Source organism: Hirundo rustica, chromosome 4 (assembly GCF_015227805.2).
Source record: "Hirundo rustica isolate bHirRus1 chromosome 4, bHirRus1.pri.v3, whole genome shotgun sequence".
Classification (NCBI taxonomy): domain Eukaryota; kingdom Metazoa; phylum Chordata; class Aves; order Passeriformes; family Hirundinidae; genus Hirundo; species Hirundo rustica.
In genome coordinates this window covers 59,390,742-59,411,974 of record NC_053453.1, presented here as the reverse complement: position 1 = coordinate 59,411,974, position 21,233 = coordinate 59,390,742, and the positions used below count along the sequence as shown (strand labels likewise).

Here is a 21,233-nt window from a genome sequence, read left to right as displayed (position 1 = left end):
TGAGCCGCCAAGTTCAGAAACACAAATTTAGGCATAACTATCCAGGGCAAACAAGGAGCAATTCTTACCCTGTTTCCTATGGAGTAACTCGAAACATCTTGATGGCAAATTATGACCAAACTTGACTGAAGGATATAGATTGCAAAGGTGTTTAATCTCTCCTACCAACTCTGTAAAAACAGGCAGCCAACATTGTAGGTATCTTCATATTAAATTCCACCCCCGCCCCCCAAAAAAAAAAAAAAAAAAAAAAAAAAAAAAAAAAAAAAAAAAAAAGCAAGCAGCAAGAATATTGATTTTCCTTTTCAAAAAGTAATATGCAATAATTTCATTTAATCAGAGGGGTTAACATCTCATAAAAACAACAAGAAAACCAAACTCCAAGCTGCACCGCCAGGACACCAGGTCATTTTTGACTCAGAAGGCAGAGCACTGGGCACTGAGTCACCACTGCTTCCAGTCAGCTCCCATCAAAACACCTCATAATTCTGGGAATGCCATAAAGAAGTCACTGTCAGAGTTGTGTGACTTGACACTATGAAGAGGCAAGCTCTTCACCAGCATAATTCTGTTGATTTCAGGAGAGGTGCGGCAGCAGAGAATTCAGATCACAATTCACAGTGCTGTCATGGAGTTTTTCATGGAGAAGAGTCTTTAATCAAGCAGGGGTCCATTGCACCCCTGAACCACGACTGACATTGTGAGATTCTCAGTCAGTCATCTTCAGCATCATGGCACCAGCTGTCAGCTTCCTGAAAATGTCAGGTTTGTGCTCATTGAAGGAAGAAGGTTCTTTTTTTTCAATTTTTATTGAAAAAAACAACCTGAAAAAATATTCACTGTAACTGGCTCTGCATACCTAGTGAGAACAGATAAAAATCACATTCTATATTAGCACCAGTGCTTTTGGCTGCAGGCCACGACATGTTCTTTATAAAAATAAACTGACCATCAGAAAAGATTCTGGGCATGAATATGTTAAAATGCAAAATTCTAGTGTAATTACTATGGTTACTATGGAGTAGAAATAGAACATGAATTTAAAAAAAAAACAATTCAGGGACAAATATCCTCCTCGTTAAATACAACCTACCAAGGATACTTGCATTCTTGCATTGCTTAGTGGGAGCCAAGTACTCTAAACCCCTGAATCCCAACTGACATTATTCTCAGTCATCTTCAGCATCATGGCACCAGCTGTCAGCTTCCTGAAAATGTCAGGTTTGTGCTCATTGAAGGAAGAAGGTTCTTTTTAGTCATACTAAAAAATTTGGAGGAATAACATACCCTTGGATACCTAAATTTAAATTTCAGAGTCATTGCCATCTTTGTTGGCAGAGGTCTGGCAAAGGATAGAAAGAAAGTTGTGGAAGAAGTTTCTGAAGGCCTCTACAGTTCAGCTTCCTTGACGTTTGGGAAAGGAGATGGGCAGGAGGAGCCTCCAGAGCTCGATGAGCCATGTGGCAGGAGGATCCGTCTCACACTGTTCTTGCACTGTGCTCCCACTGTTCCGAAGCCCATCTCCATGGCCACATGCCACCCCTGCTGCCAAGGGGATGAGGAACAGCTGCTGGAGGACCAGATGTGACAAAGCCACCAAATGCTTCACCCCACCTTTTGGCCCCAGATGGCCCGTGGGTGAAGGCAGGGTTCAGATCCACCATCACGCCGTACACCACATCTGGAAACAAGAGCCTTGCAGCTGCAGCAGCTGGATCAGCCCCATCCAGCAGAGCACAGCTGATTCTGTGAGCATACATGGATTGGGTGCAGAGTGACCAGTAGTTTGCTTTGCTTCTTTTCACCTTATTAAAAATCTGGACAGTCGAACACCGCTTTTAGTGAGAAGAGTCTTTAAGCAAACAGGGGTCCATTGCGTAAGAGCTTGATGTTACAACAAAAGATGCACAAACCAGTGAACCATCCCGCAATTTAGTTTCGTGATTTTCCACCGCTGCCTACGCAAACAGAGCTAAAGGTTTGTGACAGCTGCTTGTGTTTCGATTATCTCTTTCAGCATCTCAAAGTTCAAAACCACATTCTAGAGAAGCAACTGGCAGAAGGAAATTATTTCTAACAGCCCATCCACAGAAGAGGCCTCATTTTATTATTAATTACTGATATTGCCATAAAACCTAATTGTCCCAGCCAAGAATAGAGGCTCACTGTGTTCATTCAGTACAAACAGGAGGGAAAGGGCAGGCCTTGCCCCAGGGACCTCGCCCTCTACAAACTCCTGCTCCAAGCTCCACGTTAACCACTGCCAGCTCTGCAAGAAGCCTCAGCTAGTGCCCAACACACCCCATGAGATTTTAGCTGGCCTGAATTCCCAAAGAACTGCAAAAGCCACACCTCAGAGATTCAAATGAAGATTTCCCAGTATTCCCATTGTAAAGGTCATCCCACATGCTGGATCTCACTACACTAACTCCATGCAGCAACAGGAACGAGGGGTACTTCGTGGGGGGAGGCTACCCACAGACAGCAGGCAAGGAGAGGCAAGATGCATTCCTTGCAGGGAGAGGTGGCTGGAATTTGGTTTTTCCCACCAGCAATGAACCACTCTAGGTGTATGGAAAGAGCAAAGGAAAATTTAAGCATTTCAACCAGCTGCAGGGATTAGTAAATGCTGATGTGAAAATCTCTGTCCCAGCAGAGGAGAGCTGCGGTTCAGGAAGAGATAAGTGAAGGAGTAGGAAGACTGTAACAAACTCTGGGACGGCAGTCAGGAGCAGACAGCTTCCAAAGGAGGAAAGAGCAAAGCAGAAAGGGCAGCTCGAGGTGAGAGACGGGGATGTATTCCAGGATCCCAGTGACTTTCTACCTGCTCTGCATCAGCAGAGTATGTGGGAGGGGGACCACAAAGGGACGGTACAGCCCAGAGGGGACAGGGTGCTCTGATGAGGTGCTGATGATCTCTAAGGACAAGGGCTTTGCCACTGAAACACTGCCAAATAATGAACTGAGAAACCTGAGGGTTTTATCTGAGTTTTTCATCCTCGTTTTTCCTTTAGTTTTGATTGTGATAAAGCAGCAAAACTACCACACCACCATTCCTAAATGGCCTTACTGGTCACCCTGGCACCAGTGGGAGACACTGCCAGTGCACACCCCGGTCAGTGAGCACAGGGCAGTTGATTGCTTTGGCTTTCTGGCTGACCGGCTTTTTTAAACGGAAGGATTTGGAACATAAATGACTGGACTAAATCTGAGAAAAATCCGTGTCTTCCTTGTGATTTAGTCACAGATTTCCTTTGAAATTATGGCTGAACAACCTATCCTGCCACAGCTTCTGGCCCTCTATTACTTATCTGTAAATTCCCCTTATTATTCCTTAATACCAAATCCTTACAGAGTCCTATTTCCACAGTAAAACCTCTAATCTTCTATTTATACGCCTGCAACTCATTGTGCCAGGCATCACAGAATCCCCAGGTGTTACTGTCACGCAATAAATAACAATTTATCCCATCCTGCTGAGACTCAGTGCGCCAAACTGCAGCTCACACGAGCAGCATTCTGGATTTTCAGGCTGGCTCCGCTTTCCCGGAGCGCAGTCTGTTCTGTCACAGGGTCACCAAGAACCAGAGCTGCTTACTAACAAAACTACCTTTTAATAACTACAACTGGCCTGAGCTGATGTTTTCACCATTCTGTACGCAAGTGACACCTTTCAGACACACACCCAAGCAGTGGTTAATTATTCCAGCGGATTTTATTTCACCAGAGTCTCTTTCCACTGAAGACCCCAACCAGTGTCAGAGCCCCTGGAGGGCTGGATGTGATACTCACCCCTCTGGCAGCAGCCAAGGTCATGCTGACTCACTCCCCCTGGCTCTTCCCTGCATCCATCCAGTGCCAGTGCTCTGGGAAGTGCTTGACTATTCATTACACTGTCACTTGCAGAGCTGCCACTCCTTTCTCCACAGACAGCACAAACCATTGGACTGCAGGCTCCTAAAAAGTGTTGCCTATCAGATTTTGGATGCCTTTTCAAGGAGTGGATTTCTTCCTGCTACAAAAATAACTGATGGCAGGAGAAGAATCTCTACGGTAGGGTTTTGGGGCAGAATTAAGGATCCCCTTTCCCAAACCTGCTTACTCAGACTGGAATATTTAACAAGCACATCTTCAAGTAGTGGCAACAAGGCAGCAGCTCTCAGTACCCAGCCCAGCATCAGCTGGGGGTGCCTAACTCAAGCCCTCGCTGGTTAGGAAACCAGGGGCCACATTACAAGAAGCATCCTACAACTGAGAGACATTTATAGAATAAAAAGTGAACACACCATGTTCTTCACCTGCAACTCTTCCTGTTATACCTAGGGAAAGGGTTATTTATATCCAAACAAGGCTCATTTTAGGTTTAAGTGTCTTCCCATCAGTCTAATCTGCTACAAAAGCAAATTCAAGAACCACAAAAGCACAGGCATGACTCTGTCTCTAACAACAGCACAGGGAACAGTGAGTAAAGTACTTTACAAACACAAGTGCTAAAGCTATAATCAAGGTATCACTGCATTTTCTGGTCTTGAATAAATATCACAAGCAAGTAGACAGAAAGTACTTTAAATTACAAGCCATGATGCGGTATTAAATAACTACAGCAAAAATATTTAAAGCCAGGAGCCTATGTGTGTGTCACGACAATCACTCAGGTATGTGATCTGTAATTTCAAATTATGTGGGCAAAAAGAAGTCACATAGGTTTCAATGCAAAGTTGCTCACCCTGCTTAATAAAGCAAACCCAATGTTTTCCAAAACAAATGAAATACAGACTCTGGGGACAAATTTCCAAATCTGATCTAAATTGGGTAGTTCAGTTCTGTTACTTTAATATGGATTTTATTTTGTGAATAGAAAGCATCTAAGAATCCACAGCATCACTATAACATTAAATTCAGCACATTTGAAAAAATGCTGTCCCTCAACTGTGTTGTTCCAGATTTGCAACTATTTTTACACAGCTGAGCTTACAGCATCTTAAGTGAAAGTTTTGTTATTATCAGATGGCAACCATCAGCCCTTATCTGGCAGAGAAGTGAAAAGCTTACCTAATGCCCGAGAAATGGAATTACCTAATACCCAAAGTAATGTACTCCTAACAATGCCACGAGACTCCATCTCCCTTATTGGTGTACACAGACAATTATAGTCCATCTTAATTCTGTTTCTCTTCTCTAATGTTATATATCATACATTTTATTTCACAGGAATCCTTGGTACCATATCCTTACAATTTACCCTAAAATTTGTCACCAAGAACCCAGATTTATGACTGAGATTTTATGGATTAGTAATTGATCTAGTGCACATTTTTAGCTTACTGCAGATGGAAGATTCATGTCAGCTGAAAACTCTTTCCTTCAGATTTCTGCTGTGTTCTGTGGGGTTTTTTTTTCACCTTGCTCTTACACATTTGGGGCTGGTCAAGTGCATGCACACGAGCAGTCATAGAAACTCAAAGCAGAGTTATGACAACTCATTAAACTGCAAGAACAAGATCACATGCTTGAGACACAATAATTATAATTATGCCAGTTCTTCCTACTTTCGTAGGAAGAAATCTGAATTCTCAGCTTGTAACACTTTCTTATCACTTGCATCTTGATGGCAGTGCTGTTTGCCAGCCGATGGTAGGCAGAGATTCAACAATATATCATTGCCCCCTTTTATCTTTGACTTACCCATGGAGGCAGGACTTCAGCATTGGTCTTCGAGTCATACCTGCTATAAATGACCCTCAGGCACAACCCCAAATAGAGGGCATATTGTTAGAGATGGCATTCTTCACATGGGCTGCTTAAATCCAACCTTTCTGAACTGTTTGTAGGTGGGAGTTACAAGCAGTTATCAAAGAAAGGACAATGTAAATGTTCCCTTTAACTAAACTCAGGTGAGCTCTGCATGTTTGCCATTGCTGTGCAGTCACCTGGAGTTATCCAGAACCATGCAAATTTTAATGATTTGTAAAAGCTCTATGAGGTATTCAGGGTATGAGCAAAACTCTTCCTACTCACCTAAAAAAACAGTCCCACAAGCTTGTCTTTATTAATACTATTTATTATAGGAACTACAAGCTACTGAGAGCACATATTTAATAAAAAGAATCACAGATTCAAGCTGGACAATACAGTTGTTAAGTATCTTGGCTTAGCCATCAAATTGAGAACCAGAGGCAATGACTACACAGACACTTTAACCCAAATGTGAAGTCTCCATCTGCCTCTGGACCAAATGCTCCAGTTCTCTCAACACTCAAATGCCAAAAGGCTGAGTTCTACCTTTCTGGGCAGGGCCAGGATTCAGTGCAGTCTGGCATCCTGCACCTTGCCTTGTTGGGTGTGAGTAGACAACGCTCCAGTCCTGAGAAGACAAAATCCAAATCATGCTGTGTTCATGTTTGGCCAACAGCCAAGCTTTTATAAATTAATTATTTCACCAAGCCACCTGTTCCCTTTGCCTGACCCAAATTCCCATCTTTACCCTTAAAAGCTTGCTTTTGTCTTCCTATCTGAGCTTTACAGCTACTGGGAGCTGGGTTTCCCCCTCAGTATCCAAAACTGCAGCTGTTAGCAGCTTCCAGCTTCCCTCCGTGGGAATTAGTCATTAGCCAGTGATGACAAACAGCACTTTGCAGTCCATTCTCAGTACACTGACATTTAAATCCACCCAGAGTGACTAAGGCATCCAAGGAAAGCCTGTTTGATGCTAACAGACTTCCCAGAGTACAAATCAAACGCATGGCACTGCCCCTGCTACCTGTGTGTCACCTGGGAGCTCTGAGAGATCAAAGAATTAAAAACAAACAAACACGGACCAAAAAAAAAAAAAAAAAAAAACCAAAACAAACCCCAAACCAGCAGGAAGTGAAAATGAAGTTTATATAATTTAGCTGGAATGTCCCCAGAGCTGATTGACTGAAGTGAAAGGTGACTGACTCTGGTAACTGAGGGTGTCTTTCATGCTTCTTGGCGAAGCACAGCGTTGTCTCCACCACTGCTAGAGAACTACTCGCTGTGCAGATGCGTTGGACACAGTGCAGAGGTAACTTAGGTGGGATTCAGGGGAGCAAGGGTGATGGAGAAGGTGCAGCAGCACCATGTGGATCATGGGCCCCATTCCCAGCGCTGATCAAAAGGTCTGAGTGCATTATCTAACCTAACTGGGCATCAGTTGTCTTGTCTGGGCTTAACCAAATCATTCCAGAAACCATACTCTATATATATAGTTTTTATTTTTTTTTTTTAAGGGGGTTGAGTTTCATGTTACCCTGTTTTTTCTGAGTTTTTTATAGCTTTTTTGAATTTTCATAAATGGAGTCAGATTTCTAGTTACTGCACAATATTAAGAGCAGTTTTCTAACTTTTCCCACAGATGTAACATAAACAAATCCTTTGTTTTTCATTCTCTGTCCCTTGTTTGCATATTTCTAACCTGAAAGCAATTGTAACTGACGGCTGGTCTAGCCAGTTGGCTTGAGAGGTGAAAACTCTAAAAGCCAATCTTCTGCTAGACCCACAAATGTATAAAAAGTAAGAAATAAAACAAAGAGGCTCTCTCTCTCCGCCTGGACTCAGCTCTTGAGCTGGACGGGGAAACCTCTGCTCTGCAGAACCTCTTGTCTGCGTGTGGCTGCTTTGTGTGTCTCGGTGACATTTCATAAAGCTTTATGGAAAGCTGCCTTCTTCCTGTGCATCCACACAGCCAATCCGATTTTAAAGCTGCCCTAAAAGTGATCTTTCCGAGGATGATTTTAATGGTGAGGCTGCTACAAAGCAGAAGGGACAAATCCTTGGTTGTTTCATTTTCAGTCCGTGCTAAAACAACATTTCAAAGTATTTCTAGGAACCCCTCATGTCCATACAATATCTGAGCATAGTATGGACGGTCTCGTCTGCCAAAAATGGCCGGGTTTCTTACATTCACACAATGACAAAAAGGCTCTTTAATATAAAAAATTCAGTTCCACATCTTGGAGAGCAGCAAATGAACACTAAGCAAGGTATAAGGCAAAGACTGAAAAAAATGTAGAAGTACATAAACCATCATGAATAGGAGACAAACACTGTACAAGAATGAGAATGAGGCTGCAGAGAGAGAGGGAGGGACCCCAAGAGAGATGAAAAAAATGGGATTGGACATATTTCAGTCTTAGTGAAAGCCTTTTGATGTCTCATAGGTCTGTCCCAAAACCACCGATTTAGGACAATGGCCTGCTTCCGTCTTTTAGCTACCAAGTTAATTAAACTTTGATAGTGAAAGAAATTTAGAAACACAAATATTTTAAGCTCAAAATTATTTTTAATGCTACCCCCTGCAGGGAAATAGATACCCCAACAAAACACTAATCTACAATCTAGCTTAATTTCTACCTGCCTACTTCAGCTTTAGCCACCTGCCCTTGCTCAGGCACATTTTTCACCTTCTGAATAGTCCCAGCTACTTCCATCTGTAGCAGGTCTGTACTCACAGACTGCATTCACAGTACAGTACAAAAAATTGCTGGTTCCTCCTCATAATTATCTGCTGTGAGTGATGCAAGTGATAAAGGGACAAAGGGCACATTCATGTCTCTACACGCTGTATCAATTCCTCTAAATTAGGAAAATACTCTCTCTCCTCCCACATAAAATGAGTGTTTTTGATTTCTCAAGGAAATGAGGAAAGAAGGGGGCTATGAAAATCACACAACAAATGTAAGACAGTTCAGCAGAAATGAATGTATGCTTTTCAGTCTCTGCCTCTATAATTTAACATCATCCCTGCCCCCCTCAAAAAAACAAAAAACCACCACACAAAAGAAACCAACCCACCCTCCCCCAAAATACAAAGACTACAGTACAGAATTGTACTGAATTAAATACTACCCCCTCAGGTATTTGACAAAGAGGGAAGGAAAATCTATAACTGAGGCAAAGCCCTACAACGGAGTAGAGACATGAGGGAAGCAGGAGCAAGCAGATCTTACTCTCATCGTCCATATGGAGAATACGCGGATGCAAAAACATGAGGATGAGGTACTGAAGAGAAAAGAAAAACCACATTCAATCTCAAAGAAAGATCTTCTTCTAGAAGCCCTCAAGACAGCCAGAAAAACACATGATCTTGCATGTATTTTTCTCCAACTGCCAATTGCGTAAGGTATATAAAAGTTGCCCAGGTGCAAAATCACTCTGACTTTGAGAATGCTCTGCATTTTACCATGATGAATCCTCACAAATTACTGGTTTATGTCAAATCTTGTTTCTCCACCGCTGTTTTGCCCCTCTTGCACTTTCATTAAAGCCAGGTGCTCGCCCTGAATGCTGCTGTGTACAGAGACTGCATGCACACATCCTGAGAAAGAAAATCCACTAGGCAACACAGAAGGGAAGGAAAAGTATTTCACCTAAAGGAAGGTGAAAAGATGGTAGCAAATTATTTCTTTTCTAATCCACTGTAAAAAGGCCTAATTCCAAACAGATGTGGACTTCAGACTAAAATCTCTCCTGTGACCCCCAATTTTGCATTTGTGAGCCTTACACAGGAAGTAGCCCATAATAATAACATCTGTCTCACCCATTAACACCTCCATCAGTCATATTAGATTTGGTACTAATCCAATAATTCCTAGAAAATCTATGGAAAATTTACTTTTCTATGTCATAAAATCCAGTTGTAACTTCCATTTATCTCTGAGGAGTTCAACCCGGATGACTGACTGATTCAATCAGAATCGCTCAGATTAGAAAGAGATTTATTTGATGAAAGAGTAAAATGAATAAAATAATTTACCTATTGGGAGAAAGCAAACAGAAGTCTGTTTAGATTTATTTTGTGAATATGTGAGCCCCCACTGTTGAAAGCTGACCATCCCTGCTAAAGGGCTGGCTGTTATAGGAGGACTAAAATTGCATGTTCATCTGTACTGGCTGCTAAGGATACAACACAATTACTGAGAGCAACTGGGAACACAGGTCCCTGGAAAAATACCCAAAAGGTTCATCTGCATTTTTCTTTGCGTGCTGCCTAAGATCCAACAATAGTCCTAATTTCCCCTAACATGAATCCAGCTGCTTATGTTTTCTGTAGGCTAATGCACAGGATTCATTTCCTCTTGGAGGAATCAATCCTGATGTAATTTGATGAGCATCTCTACCCGCGTTGGCAGCTCATCCCGTCCCCCTCTTCCCTCCGCATTCATCCCTCTCCTCCTGCCGACTTTTAGGCAAAGGTAAAACAGTTCACTGGGAGGTATTGTGAATCAGATGATGAAACCAATCTGGGTTACAGACAGTAACAACCCCTCCCCAGTTATTTTTAACCGAGGTTAGTCTCCTACCCTGCTGTGACAGTATGAACAGTTGCACAGCTGAGAGCCAGAACAGGGCAGGAATGGCAGGAGGAGATGCAGGATTGTCTTGCTGAGAGATGAGCACATCAAACTCCGCCCTTAGTAACCCCAGGTCACTGCAGACTTAATAACAAGCGAGGGAAAAAGAAATTCAAGCAGGAAGTGAGGCTGCAGGCCTGCTGACAGTCATGGTTTCCAGGCAGGACATTACTGTGGATAGGGTAACTCACAGCAACCCCCCACTCGAATTTAACTGTGCACAGTGGGCACCCTTAAGAGACTTTGCACTGCTCAGGGCCATGGCTCTCTGCCCCCTTTCTCCCCTAGTGCAACCTCCTCTCACAGCAGGACCAGCTCTGCACTCAGACCAGGTTCCTGAGGGCTGTGTCCAGTTGGGGCTTTGAAAGTTCCAAGGAAAAAACTGCACAACCCCTCTGGGCAACCTGCGGGACTGCCCGTGCTCACAGGGAAACAGATCTACCTCAAATTCAGTCTGAACAGCTGCAGTTTCAATTTATGTCAGTTATCTCATCTTCCCACCTTCACAGAATCACAGAATGGCTGCAGATGGAAGGGACTGCTGGAGGTCAGCTAGCCCAACCTCCCTTCCTCCAGCGAAGGAGATTCCACAACCATTCTCGACAACCTCTTCCAGTGCTTGGTCACCTGCACAGTAAAGAAGTTCTCCCTCATGTTAATGTGGAACTTGCTGTGCAACAATTTCTGCCCACTGCCTCTTGTCCTATAGCTCAGCACCACCAGGAAGCGCCTGCTCCATCCTCTTGACAGCCTCCCTTTAGATGCTGTTGACATTGATAAGGTCCCCACTCACTCGTCTCTTCTCCAGGCTGAACAGACCCTGCTCCCTCAGCCTGGCCTTGTAAAAGAGATGCTCCTGTCCCTTCATCTTCGTCACCCTCTGCTGAATCTGCTCCAGGAGCTTCGTGTCTGTCTCGTCCTGAGGATCACAGAACTGGACACAGCACCCCAGATTGTTTCTCACCAGGGCTGAGCAGAGGGGCAGGATCCCCTCTCTCGACCTGCTGGCAACGCTTCTCCTAATGCACCCCAGGACACCACTTGGCCTTTTTTGCCACAAGGACACTTTTCTGGCACCTGGACAGCTTGTGGTCCAGCAGGACCCCCAGGTCCTTCTCTACAAAGCTGCTTCCCAGCAGGTCAGCACCCAGCCATGGGGTTATCCCTTCCCAGGTATAGGATCCTTCACTTGCCTTTTCTGAATTTAAAAAGGTTCTTCTGTGCCCATCTTTCCCATCTCTGTTGAGGTCCTTCTGAAGAACTCACAGCCCTCTGGGGTATCAGCCTCTCCTCCCAGCTTTGTCAGGAGGGAACTTGCTGAGGAGGCATCTGCCCCTTTATCCAAGTCATGAGTAAGTTAGAACAATACTGGACCCAGTACTAACCTTGGGGAACCCAATAGTGACAGGCCTCCAACTAGAGGTACAGGGCACTTCTGCAAAAAGCCTGGCTCTGGCATCTCAATGCACTTTGTGTGTACAGACAGGCTGATGCTGGGTCCCTCACAGCCCTCTCTTTTCCAAGCTGAACAAGGTCAGCCCACATCAGCCTCTCCTCACAGGGCAAGTGCCTCAGCTCTTGGCCATCTTGGTGGTCTTTTGCTGAATGCAGTCCAGTTTATCCATGTCTTCTCATATTAAGGGAGCCCAGCCTGGATGCTGTTTTCTAGATGTGGTTTAACAAGTGCCAGTTTGAAAGCGATAATCACGTCTCTCAATTTACCAGCTCTTCTTCTGCTCCTAAAGGTCCAGGATGCCGTTAGAACTCTCAGGACACACCGCTGTCCAACATTTAGCTTACAGTCCTGGAGGATTCCCAAATCCTTTGCCACAGACCTGACTCCCGGTCAGTCAGTGCCCACCCAGGCTGTAATAGCTGAATGTCCTCATCTCTGAGCTGGGCTGGGCTGGGCAGCACAGCCTTCCTGAGTGACACACGAGCAGGCGCCAAGGACAAAGTGGTGAGATCAGGATGAGATGCCGAAAATGTTTCGGCTCATCTGACACGAGCCCACAGATGCTGTCACTGGAAGGAGGTGTAAAGATATACTGAGATGGCATCCCAAGCTCCCTATTTGGAACACATTCAGCTTTGGGGAGAATTTAGAACATCTCAGTGGGATTTATGAGCTGTTTCACACTTTCCTAAGCATCCTGTGATGTAGACAGGTGCGTGTAAGAATCTACATTTAAGAGGGCTATATTTGGGATGCTTTTTGGGAGGAGTCTCCCGCTCTTCCAGCCTTTTTGGATCCAGAGAAGTCCCACCAAATGTACACTTCAAAGATGGAAGAGGCAGAGATGATTCAAGTAGCAGGAGAGCAAGAGGTTTTGGAGAACAGTGGAGGAGCTGGAGGGGCAGCGTCACTTCACAAGAGAGGAGAGATGGAGATTGAGTCACCTGTGCTGAAACAGTGCAAGAAAGAGCAGAACAGAAAAGAAGCTGCCAGAGACACCTTCACCTCTACTCCTCAAAAAACCCTTTCAGACACAGACTAAGAACTACTTCTGGAAGACCTATTAGTAAAGTGAGTAAGCACTTCATAATCATTGATACAACATTTCTGTGAGGTAAAGGAAACAAACACCTGCCAAGGACAGGGCTACTCACCATTAGCCTAGTTTCCAATCATTTACCAGGGAAAACTTGCTTTTAAGTAAAGCAAGCACCGAACTGCCTGGAAATCACATAGCCAATGCCATGTGCAATCCAGCAGATGAGTCTGTCTCCACAGAATGAAATACATAAAAGCCAAGAAACCAAGTGAGGTATTGCCTAAATTAGTCAGAAAGACAGTCAAGGAGAGGAACAGCTGCCATGTTCATGATTTGATTCCCAAAGAGAAATCTCTGCTAGGATTTCCCACGCCTAACTCTTGCAGAGTTGGACACCAAATCCTTCCATCTCCATTTAATCATGAGCAGATGTGACTGATACTTCCCTGTCTTAAGAACCATATGGACCACCAGTGCCCAGTGTCTGATCAGAGAATCATGGAATGGCTGATGTTGGAAGGGACCTCCATGCCAAAGCATGGACAGATACTGCAAACAGGCAAGGAGATCAATATGGAGCCATTTACACTTCCATTAAAAGAAACAGAACTAAAACCACACATTCTTCTTACAGCAAATGCAATGTGAGCATATAAGACCAGATATAATAAAACCACTGTAAGATATTTTACATAAAATATGATGATAATTAAATTCCCAACTCGGCAAGACAATGAAAACAAACTACCTTCAATCCCATGGCTAATAGCAACAAGTCCTAGTCTCTGAATTTTTATTAAAATTAAAAGGCACGTCAGCTAAAGCAATATTCTGAACAGGAGCCCTAAAACTATGGTGTTTCACCAAAGATCCAAAATTCTACTAGATTGAGATGTAATTGATTGGAGAAACATCATTTTCAGACTGAAAAAATACCAAACAACCCAAACCCTATGAAAATTAATAAAGTTTTAAATAATAATAGTGGTTTTGCAACATAAATTTATCTCACGGCCCAAAGCATCAAAATCTTGGACTAAAGCAGAGACCTCTGAACACAGCAGAAGAAATATCAGAGGTTACTAAAACAATTCATATTGCAGGGTGGATAGCATATATCCTGTATACAAGTATTAATATTTAATGCAATATATTGTAATTTGCTTTTACTTCAACATCCTATAATGGCCTTAGTTTCCCATTTCACTCCCCAATGATGGAAATTATTGTATAGCTGATGTATTGCCATTTATATGGAAAAGGACTGCTGAAGTCCACTGGAGTTTTGGACTGCCAAGGAGGATGGGAGAAGACTTCAGATCCCAGCCTGCCAAACCATGGCTGAGTAGTTAAAGATAGGCAGCTCTTCAACTGAGCAATAAGTACAATGAGGTCCTAACAACAGAACACAAGAAATCAATAATAAAACTCTTAAAAATTAAGGCTTGCCTCAAAAAATGTCAGCCCCAGTAACTGAATCTGTTCAGAGAAGGTCTGCAGAAGAAGAGGTAATTATCCTAACATAATTCTGTGGCCACCCTCTTGCACCTACCATTCCTTGGGAATGGACAAACTGCTTATTCTAGCACAAACCTGAGGTCTAATTTCTATGCCCCAATATGGCTCCAATGAGAATGCAAATGCAGTGAAGTAAGAGCGAAGCACAGATCCCTGTTAGTCAGTCAGTTCAGTCAGTCAGTCTTGGCATTTGATGCCCTCCCACTGGGCAGAACATTCTTGCAAGGGCCTGCTGGAGTAAGGACACAAAAACCCTCCTCCACACATTTTGGATGGTGCTTTACTGAAACAAAAATGTGTCTTTGGACTTCTCTGCCCCCTTAAGAGTTTTCAGACAGAACCCTACAGCCCCCATCTACACTCCACAGGATAATTTGCCTGAACAACCTGAATTCTGCCTCACTGGTGTTGTCAGAGGCACCATTTGCTTGTGTCTCACTGTTACAGGTCTGACTTGTGCTGAGGGAACTGTCATAATGGAGGTGCTAACACAGAAGTAGAAAACAGATTACAGTAACAGCAAGGGCTAAGAGAAAATTCTCCTTTGCAGGGTGCATGCACAGTAAGAATCAGCGTGGTTTCTGCTATGAAGGTTAAAAGAAGAAAAAAAATTGCTTGCAGCCTAGGCGCGGGATGGAAATGCCCTACCTCCTGCTAAGGAGAGCTCCGGGATTGAGAGCCCTGGGTCTGGACTGGGAACTGGAGAAGCTCCACTCTTGCTTGGCATCAGGCAAGGTATGGGATTTCTCCTGTTCCTCCCTCTGTGAATATCCCCTCAGCATCCATGCTGTGGCTGGCACAGCATGAAGGCATGGCCCCACGGGAGATATTCTGGGCTGCAGAGCATGCAATCCCACTGACTTCAAGGGGAGGTAAACAGGAAGAGAGCTTGTGCCCATCTTTCATTTCAATTAACTGCATTAACTAATCCCCCTAGTTTCATAATTTCAACTCAATTCCTTGCACTATCTCTTCTATCTGTGGCCATGTGTCATCCTGGCTTCTCATCAGTCTTCTTTTGTACATGACTATGGTGGGATAACAGCTAAGTTGTAGCTTTGCTTATCCCCTTCATCTTCTTTTTTTTCCCCTAGAAACTGCATTGCATTTTCCCCTTTTAATCCTGTTCCTCTGTTACTGCCAGGTCATTTCAAACAGCACTGCCTTCATGCCAGTGCATGTTATGTATCTCTATCCCTCACGCCGTGATTACTGGTTCCAAAACTCCCGAGCCTACTCCACAGGCTCAGGGGGGCAGGGAGGCAGAGATCAAATTTAAGGAGATCAATAGGTTTTTCTGAAAAACTGCTTTATTCTTCATATTGAAAATATAATGTTCTCAACTCTTCTGGACACTGAACCAAGTCTGTAGCACAACTCAATTTACCTGCAAGTAAAATGAAACCTTTATTTTATTAAAAATACTTCTAAAAGGGCATCAGTTAGTATTGTAAAAAAGCCATAAACATAAATAATCTAAGATTTTTAAGTGGATTCCCTCCATATGGAGTATGTTCATGGTTTCTAATAGAAATGTCATTAATTCCAACAGAACTTGTGCACATTCCATATAGCAGGGTTTGTTTTGTTTCGGGGTTCTTTGTAGAACAAAAAGATACATTCTAAATTTGGGAGAATATCTGTTTGATGCTTTACCCTCTGTTTACAAAACCTGGTCAGTTGCATTCTGAGCTGGTATAAGAACAGCATGAAGCACAGAGCTGTGAGTGCTGCATACCTGTGCACACACGTCCCTTCCACAGCCCCCAGGTAAGTGAACTGTTATCAGTCTCAAGTTACTTCCCTTAAGGATGAACACCGGGAGGGTGATGATTTTTCGGAGTCATGTTTAGCAGAGCTGAAAGGTAAGGTGTAACACCCACCTACTTCATACTTTGAGTGTTACAAAAACACATTGGAAAGATAACCCCAAATCACCCCTCCAAGCAAATACTTCACCCTTTCAGCATGACGCAGAAGTTTAATTTCCACTGATGGGTGACCTCGAAACTGTTGTATACCCCCCCCCCCACCACCCCTTCCCAATGGCAGCGATTCCCCTCACTGGCAGAATAAAGCGGGTCTATAAATAACTTCAAAAGGAATTGTCTCTCTCCTCACGCACTGCAGACAGCTGTTTACAGAGATCCCGACTCCGTATGCACTGCGTTGGCCCAGCTCTCATCCAACTGTTTCCTTTGCTCTTCCTAAAAAAGCCTTGGGCGATGCGGTGCAGGCAGGATCGGGGGGGACCCTCCACTGCCGCAAACGCCTGTTCCCCCAGGTCGAGGCTGCCGGCGGCAGGAGCCGGAGCGCGATCCCGGGGAAATTTCTCAGGGCAAGGGGGTTGCGATCTCGTGTAATCCGTCCTTAAGCTCCACGGTCCCGGCTGATCCTCGGCCCCGGGAAACCCCTCGTCCCACCCCCGGAGCCGACAGCCGCTCCGGGGCCCGCGCATCGCATCGCACCGCACCGCACCGCACCGCCGCTCCGGCACCTGCAGGGGCTGGCGCGGGGCCGGGCGGGGACGCGCGGGGGGCGCCCCGCACCTGCCCGCAGCCCCCAGCGGCGGGGCGAGACAAAAGCCCGGGCCGGCTCACCTCCTTCAGCTGCTCCAGCTCCTGCTTGAGGCCGTCATACTCCGCCTCCAGCTCATCGTACTGCTGCTTGAGGGTGAGCTTCTCCTCCAGCACCACCAGCCCATACTCCGCCGCCTGGATCTTCTCGTGGGTCGTCTCGGAGAGCTCCCGGGTCAGCCGCTCGATCTCGCTCTTGTAGTGGTCCGCGCCCTGCAGCACCTCCTCCGCGGCCATAGCCCCGCCGGCACCGCCGCGCCGCCGAGCAGGCAGCCGGGGGGCGGGCGCGGCCGAGGGGCGGCCCCGGCACGGCCGGCCCGGGGCGGCGGCGGCGCTGGGGACGGGGACGGGGCCGCCCGCGGCGGCCGGCGCCGAGCGCGGTCCGCCCCGCCGCGGCCGCGGCCCCCCTCCTCCCCCGCCGGCCGCCCGGGACGCGGCGAGGCCGCGCTCGCCTCCCCCGGCCCTGCGGCGGCCCCGGCGGCGGGGGCGCCCGGGCTGGCGAGCGGGCGGGCGAGCCCCGCTGCCCGGGGAGGCGGCGGCGCGCCGGAGGCCGGGGCGGCGAGCGGGGCGGCCGGGAGCGCGCCTTCGCGCGGCGGCTCCCGCGGTGATGCTGCTGCCGGCGCCCGCCTCCTCCCGCGGCGCCGGCACCGCCGCCTCCTTTCCACGCGGTCCCTCCCCTGCGCTCTTTAAGATGACAGCGTCCTCGGGGCCGGCGGTGCCGCCGGAGCGGTGCGGAGACGGGCCCGGCGCGCCGGGATGTCGGCGCTGCGCCTGCGGGGCTGCTCCCGCCCGGGCCCCCTCCCTCCCTGCCGGTCCCCTCCCGCCCCTCGGCCGCCGTGTCAGCGCCTCTCGGTTGTGCTCAGCGTGCTGCAGCCATGGCCGCAGCGTATAAGTAGAAAGGGAGATGCAGCCCGACAAACTGCGGGAGCGGGGGGGGGGGGGGCGGCCGCGAGTATTCCCCTGCTATTTCGGGAAACTGGGAAAGCAGTTACCTGCTCTCTTCCCTGTCCTCGGTGAATGAGTGCGTCTGGGTATGCGCAAGGCAACCTGAACGCGAAACTGCAGCGGGGTCGGGGCACTGGGCTAGGGCTGCTCTTCATCACCCTTAGCACAAGGTCTCAGTGCCGCTGATTAGACAGCAGGACAAAACCGATTCAGCTCGGATGCGGTCGCACCATTGTTTCTCTGTCAAATTAACCGGAGGACCTGAAGCATAGATTATGTCAATTTTATGCTGGCTTTATGCTGGCTGCAGAAAGACAGATGCTACTTGTCCAGCATAAAATTGGGGTGGTGCAGACAGACAGTAACTGATCTCTTACAAAGCCTGCCAGTAAAAAGTTAACACACCAGATTAGGCGCATTTTACATATTTGAACTGGAAGACTGAGTTCATCCTGGATCAATGTCGTAGCCGGTTTTGGTGTGGGGTTTTTTTGTTTTTTTTTTTTTTTGGTACTCGGAGTCTTTAACTCCAATTTACTGTTTCTTCAAACTATGGCCTGCAAATAGACTTGAATTGGTATTGGTCAAGTGTTGCTTTAAGTACTAGCAGGACTTGTTTTTCACGTTTTACGGGCTTTTTTTTTTTTTAATTTTTAAATTTACTCCTTCAAAGGTTGACAGTTGAGTTAGAATTTCCAAATGGAGGTGTTTGTTTTAAATAGAAGTTACCTGTGGGAAAATGGATGTCACTGCCCACCAATGCAGGACTCTATTGGAAATCAAAGACATAGATTCCCTTTCTTGCTGACCTGATAATGTGGTTTTAAGGAAGCCACATCCCCTTTCTACCATGGCTTCCCCATGACTAAGAAATAGGTAAGAATGATTAGACTGCTCAGCAAAGTTCTTTGAGATCTGCAAATGGAAGCACTAATACTAGTTATACAATATATGCATACAGTATATGGCATATATCAACTTTATAAATATACATGCATGCATACATAATTAATGCATTGTAACACAGCCTGGACAAACACTTCTCATGCCTAGAGAGAGCATACATGGAAGAAGCAAGCAAAGTTCTGTCAATTTTTAGTTTGAAAGCCACTTCCAAAATGCACATTTTTAAAAAAATCTACTGTTGAAGCAAGTGTAAATATTAATAGGAAAGAAACAAGTGTGAATATTAATAGGTGAGAAGAGTGAGTGCCTCTTATCGATGACTGAATGTCAAAAGAGTGGAGAGCACCAGTATCCCAGCTATAATTCCCATGATACAGCTAACCTCAACATCCTTTTCTTAAAAGACAGTGAGAGATTCTGCAAATCCAAAGGGGAAAAAAAGCGCCAAAATTCAAAGTAGAAGCAAACTGTAGTCTCAAGAGCTTTTACAAGTTCTAGTCTAGTTGTCTTTCTCAACTTTGCACCTAGGCCACTGTGCAAGGAAATGTTTATTGAGCACAGGAATGGATCAGAAAACAAACATCTTTGAGACCAGTGCTAAAAATGAGTGCTTGGGTCAAGGAGAGTGTGGAAACTGGCTGAAGCAACAGGATCCCTACCGCTAATCAAGCCTTGGTGTATCTCCAGTTAACAGCATTTGGTTTACAATCTCACTCACAACCCAAGGGCAGCCTCACCACACATCTGAACATCTGCATCCCAGAGGGGAAATCTGGTGTTTTACAATGTGTCTGTTTTTCTGGAATGCCTCCAAACAAAGTGTAAAGGGCAGGTGTGGTGCCCTGTGCAGCAGTGCACAGTGACTGTGAGGTCCTCAACTACTCTGAATTGAAAACACCAAGATGCCCGTGATTTTCTGTGACTAGTGCCCATTTATCCCTCTTCTTGCCTCCTAAATGTATGCAATATCAAACTTGGCTTATTTGGTGATATTTGTCTTTGTTTTAAAAATCTCCTTCTTTAAAAGTCTCCTTTGAAAAGTCCCTAGTTGTCAGGAGACTTTTGTTGTCAGTTGGCAGTTTCTCGGCACTGACTGCACCTGGAGCTGGGCAGTGCACACATGGTTACAATCAGACATACATATTTAATTGAGTAAATCCCACCTTTCACTTCTCCATCTTTTCTTATGCCTAAAATCCAGCACCAACATTCTGTTGTCAAGATCCTCCATCTGTATTTATAACGGCCTGCTAAGGTCACTGAACAATACTCAAGCTCCTTTCCCTGTTATCAGGAGCTCTGGTTTTGGCTGATTCCTGACTCTGCGGAGATGAGGAAAGATGGATGATCTTACAATATAAATAGCATCTAAGTTTTAGTCAAAGTCTTCATTAGAGAAGGAGGTGTTGCAGCATGACCCAAAGGTGGTCATTCCTTAGGGATTTTCTCATAACAGAGGCAGTGGGACCTCCTTTGATGGCTTTCTGGAGTGCCTGTGATAAACTATGGATTCAAGTTACTGTACAGTGGTGCCAGCAAAGCTCTGGTCTCAGTCACAGTTCTGGGACCTTTAGGAGTTCACTTATCAGTGCAGATAGCCCTAAAACAATTATGTTGGCATTTTAAATAATTCTACTGCTCTGGTGTGATCACCTCACACTGGTTTAAATCCTGCTACAATGCTCTTACACTTTCTGCCCCCCCCCACTCCCCTTCTCCCCCCAAGCTCAAAAAGCATGCCCTGGTCTTATTAAAGTTTAGCACATCACCCTGCATTGTTGTCTCCTTCATTTTGCCCTGTGCACCACCTTCACGTGAATATTTCAACCAAGCCTAAAGTAATTTCATCTACATGTCATTCCACATACCTTCATAAAACAAGATTCATTCTGATTGCATCCATTTCATGGGCATGAAACTGAATTCCTTTGAATTCCTGACATATGATACTAGTGGATTCCTAAACTAAGGATAATAGGTTCCAGTACTGATTACACATTGTTTTTAGACGATCAGATATTCAAGAACAGGGAAAATTATCCAATTCAAATCTTACACAAGAGATTAATTACATTTCAGATAATTTAAGAAGCATTTAATGACCTATATGAAATGAATTATCGGTTCTGTGCCTTAGTGACAATGCAGCTATAAAAGCAGCCCATACTGTATGAAAGAAGGCCAAATATGCACCCACAGCATGCACAGGCATCCCTGTGAGTCCATTTCTTTGGAGCATCACAGAGCACCAGAGCCCAAATCTAAGCAACTGCCGATTAGCAGTGTTTGGCAGGCACACCAGAGTGGCCAAAGGGGGAAAAAAACAACAGGGGAAAGAAAGGTATGAGGACCAATCTGTCATTGTTAATGAAAATGGCACGGATTTCCTGAAAGGGAAAAGAAGGGAAAAGCGTTGCAGC

At 45.5% G+C, this 21,233-nt stretch overlaps 1 protein-coding gene across 23 annotated transcripts in view; it reads right to left on the bottom strand.

Annotated features, from left to right (window-relative positions):
- LOC120752454 (protein bicaudal D homolog 1) overlaps positions 1–17,212 on the bottom strand; it is a 282,990-nt gene extending 265,778 nt beyond the window's left edge. For 22 of the 23 annotated variants that reach the window (XR_009207804.1, XR_009207805.1, XR_009207803.1 and 19 more), the window contains exon 1: positions 16,987–17,212. Coding sequence is in view for 20 of the 23 variants with exons in the window: in XM_040063502.2 (XP_039919436.1) it covers positions 16,987–17,199 (213 nt within the window). In the remaining 3 variants the exon portion in view is untranslated. Of the gene's footprint in view, positions 1–15,912; positions 16,245–16,986 lie in introns of those variants that run through there. The other variant, XM_058420427.1, reaches the window with a different exon arrangement.
- Between the last annotated feature and the right edge of the window lie 4,021 nt (positions 17,213–21,233).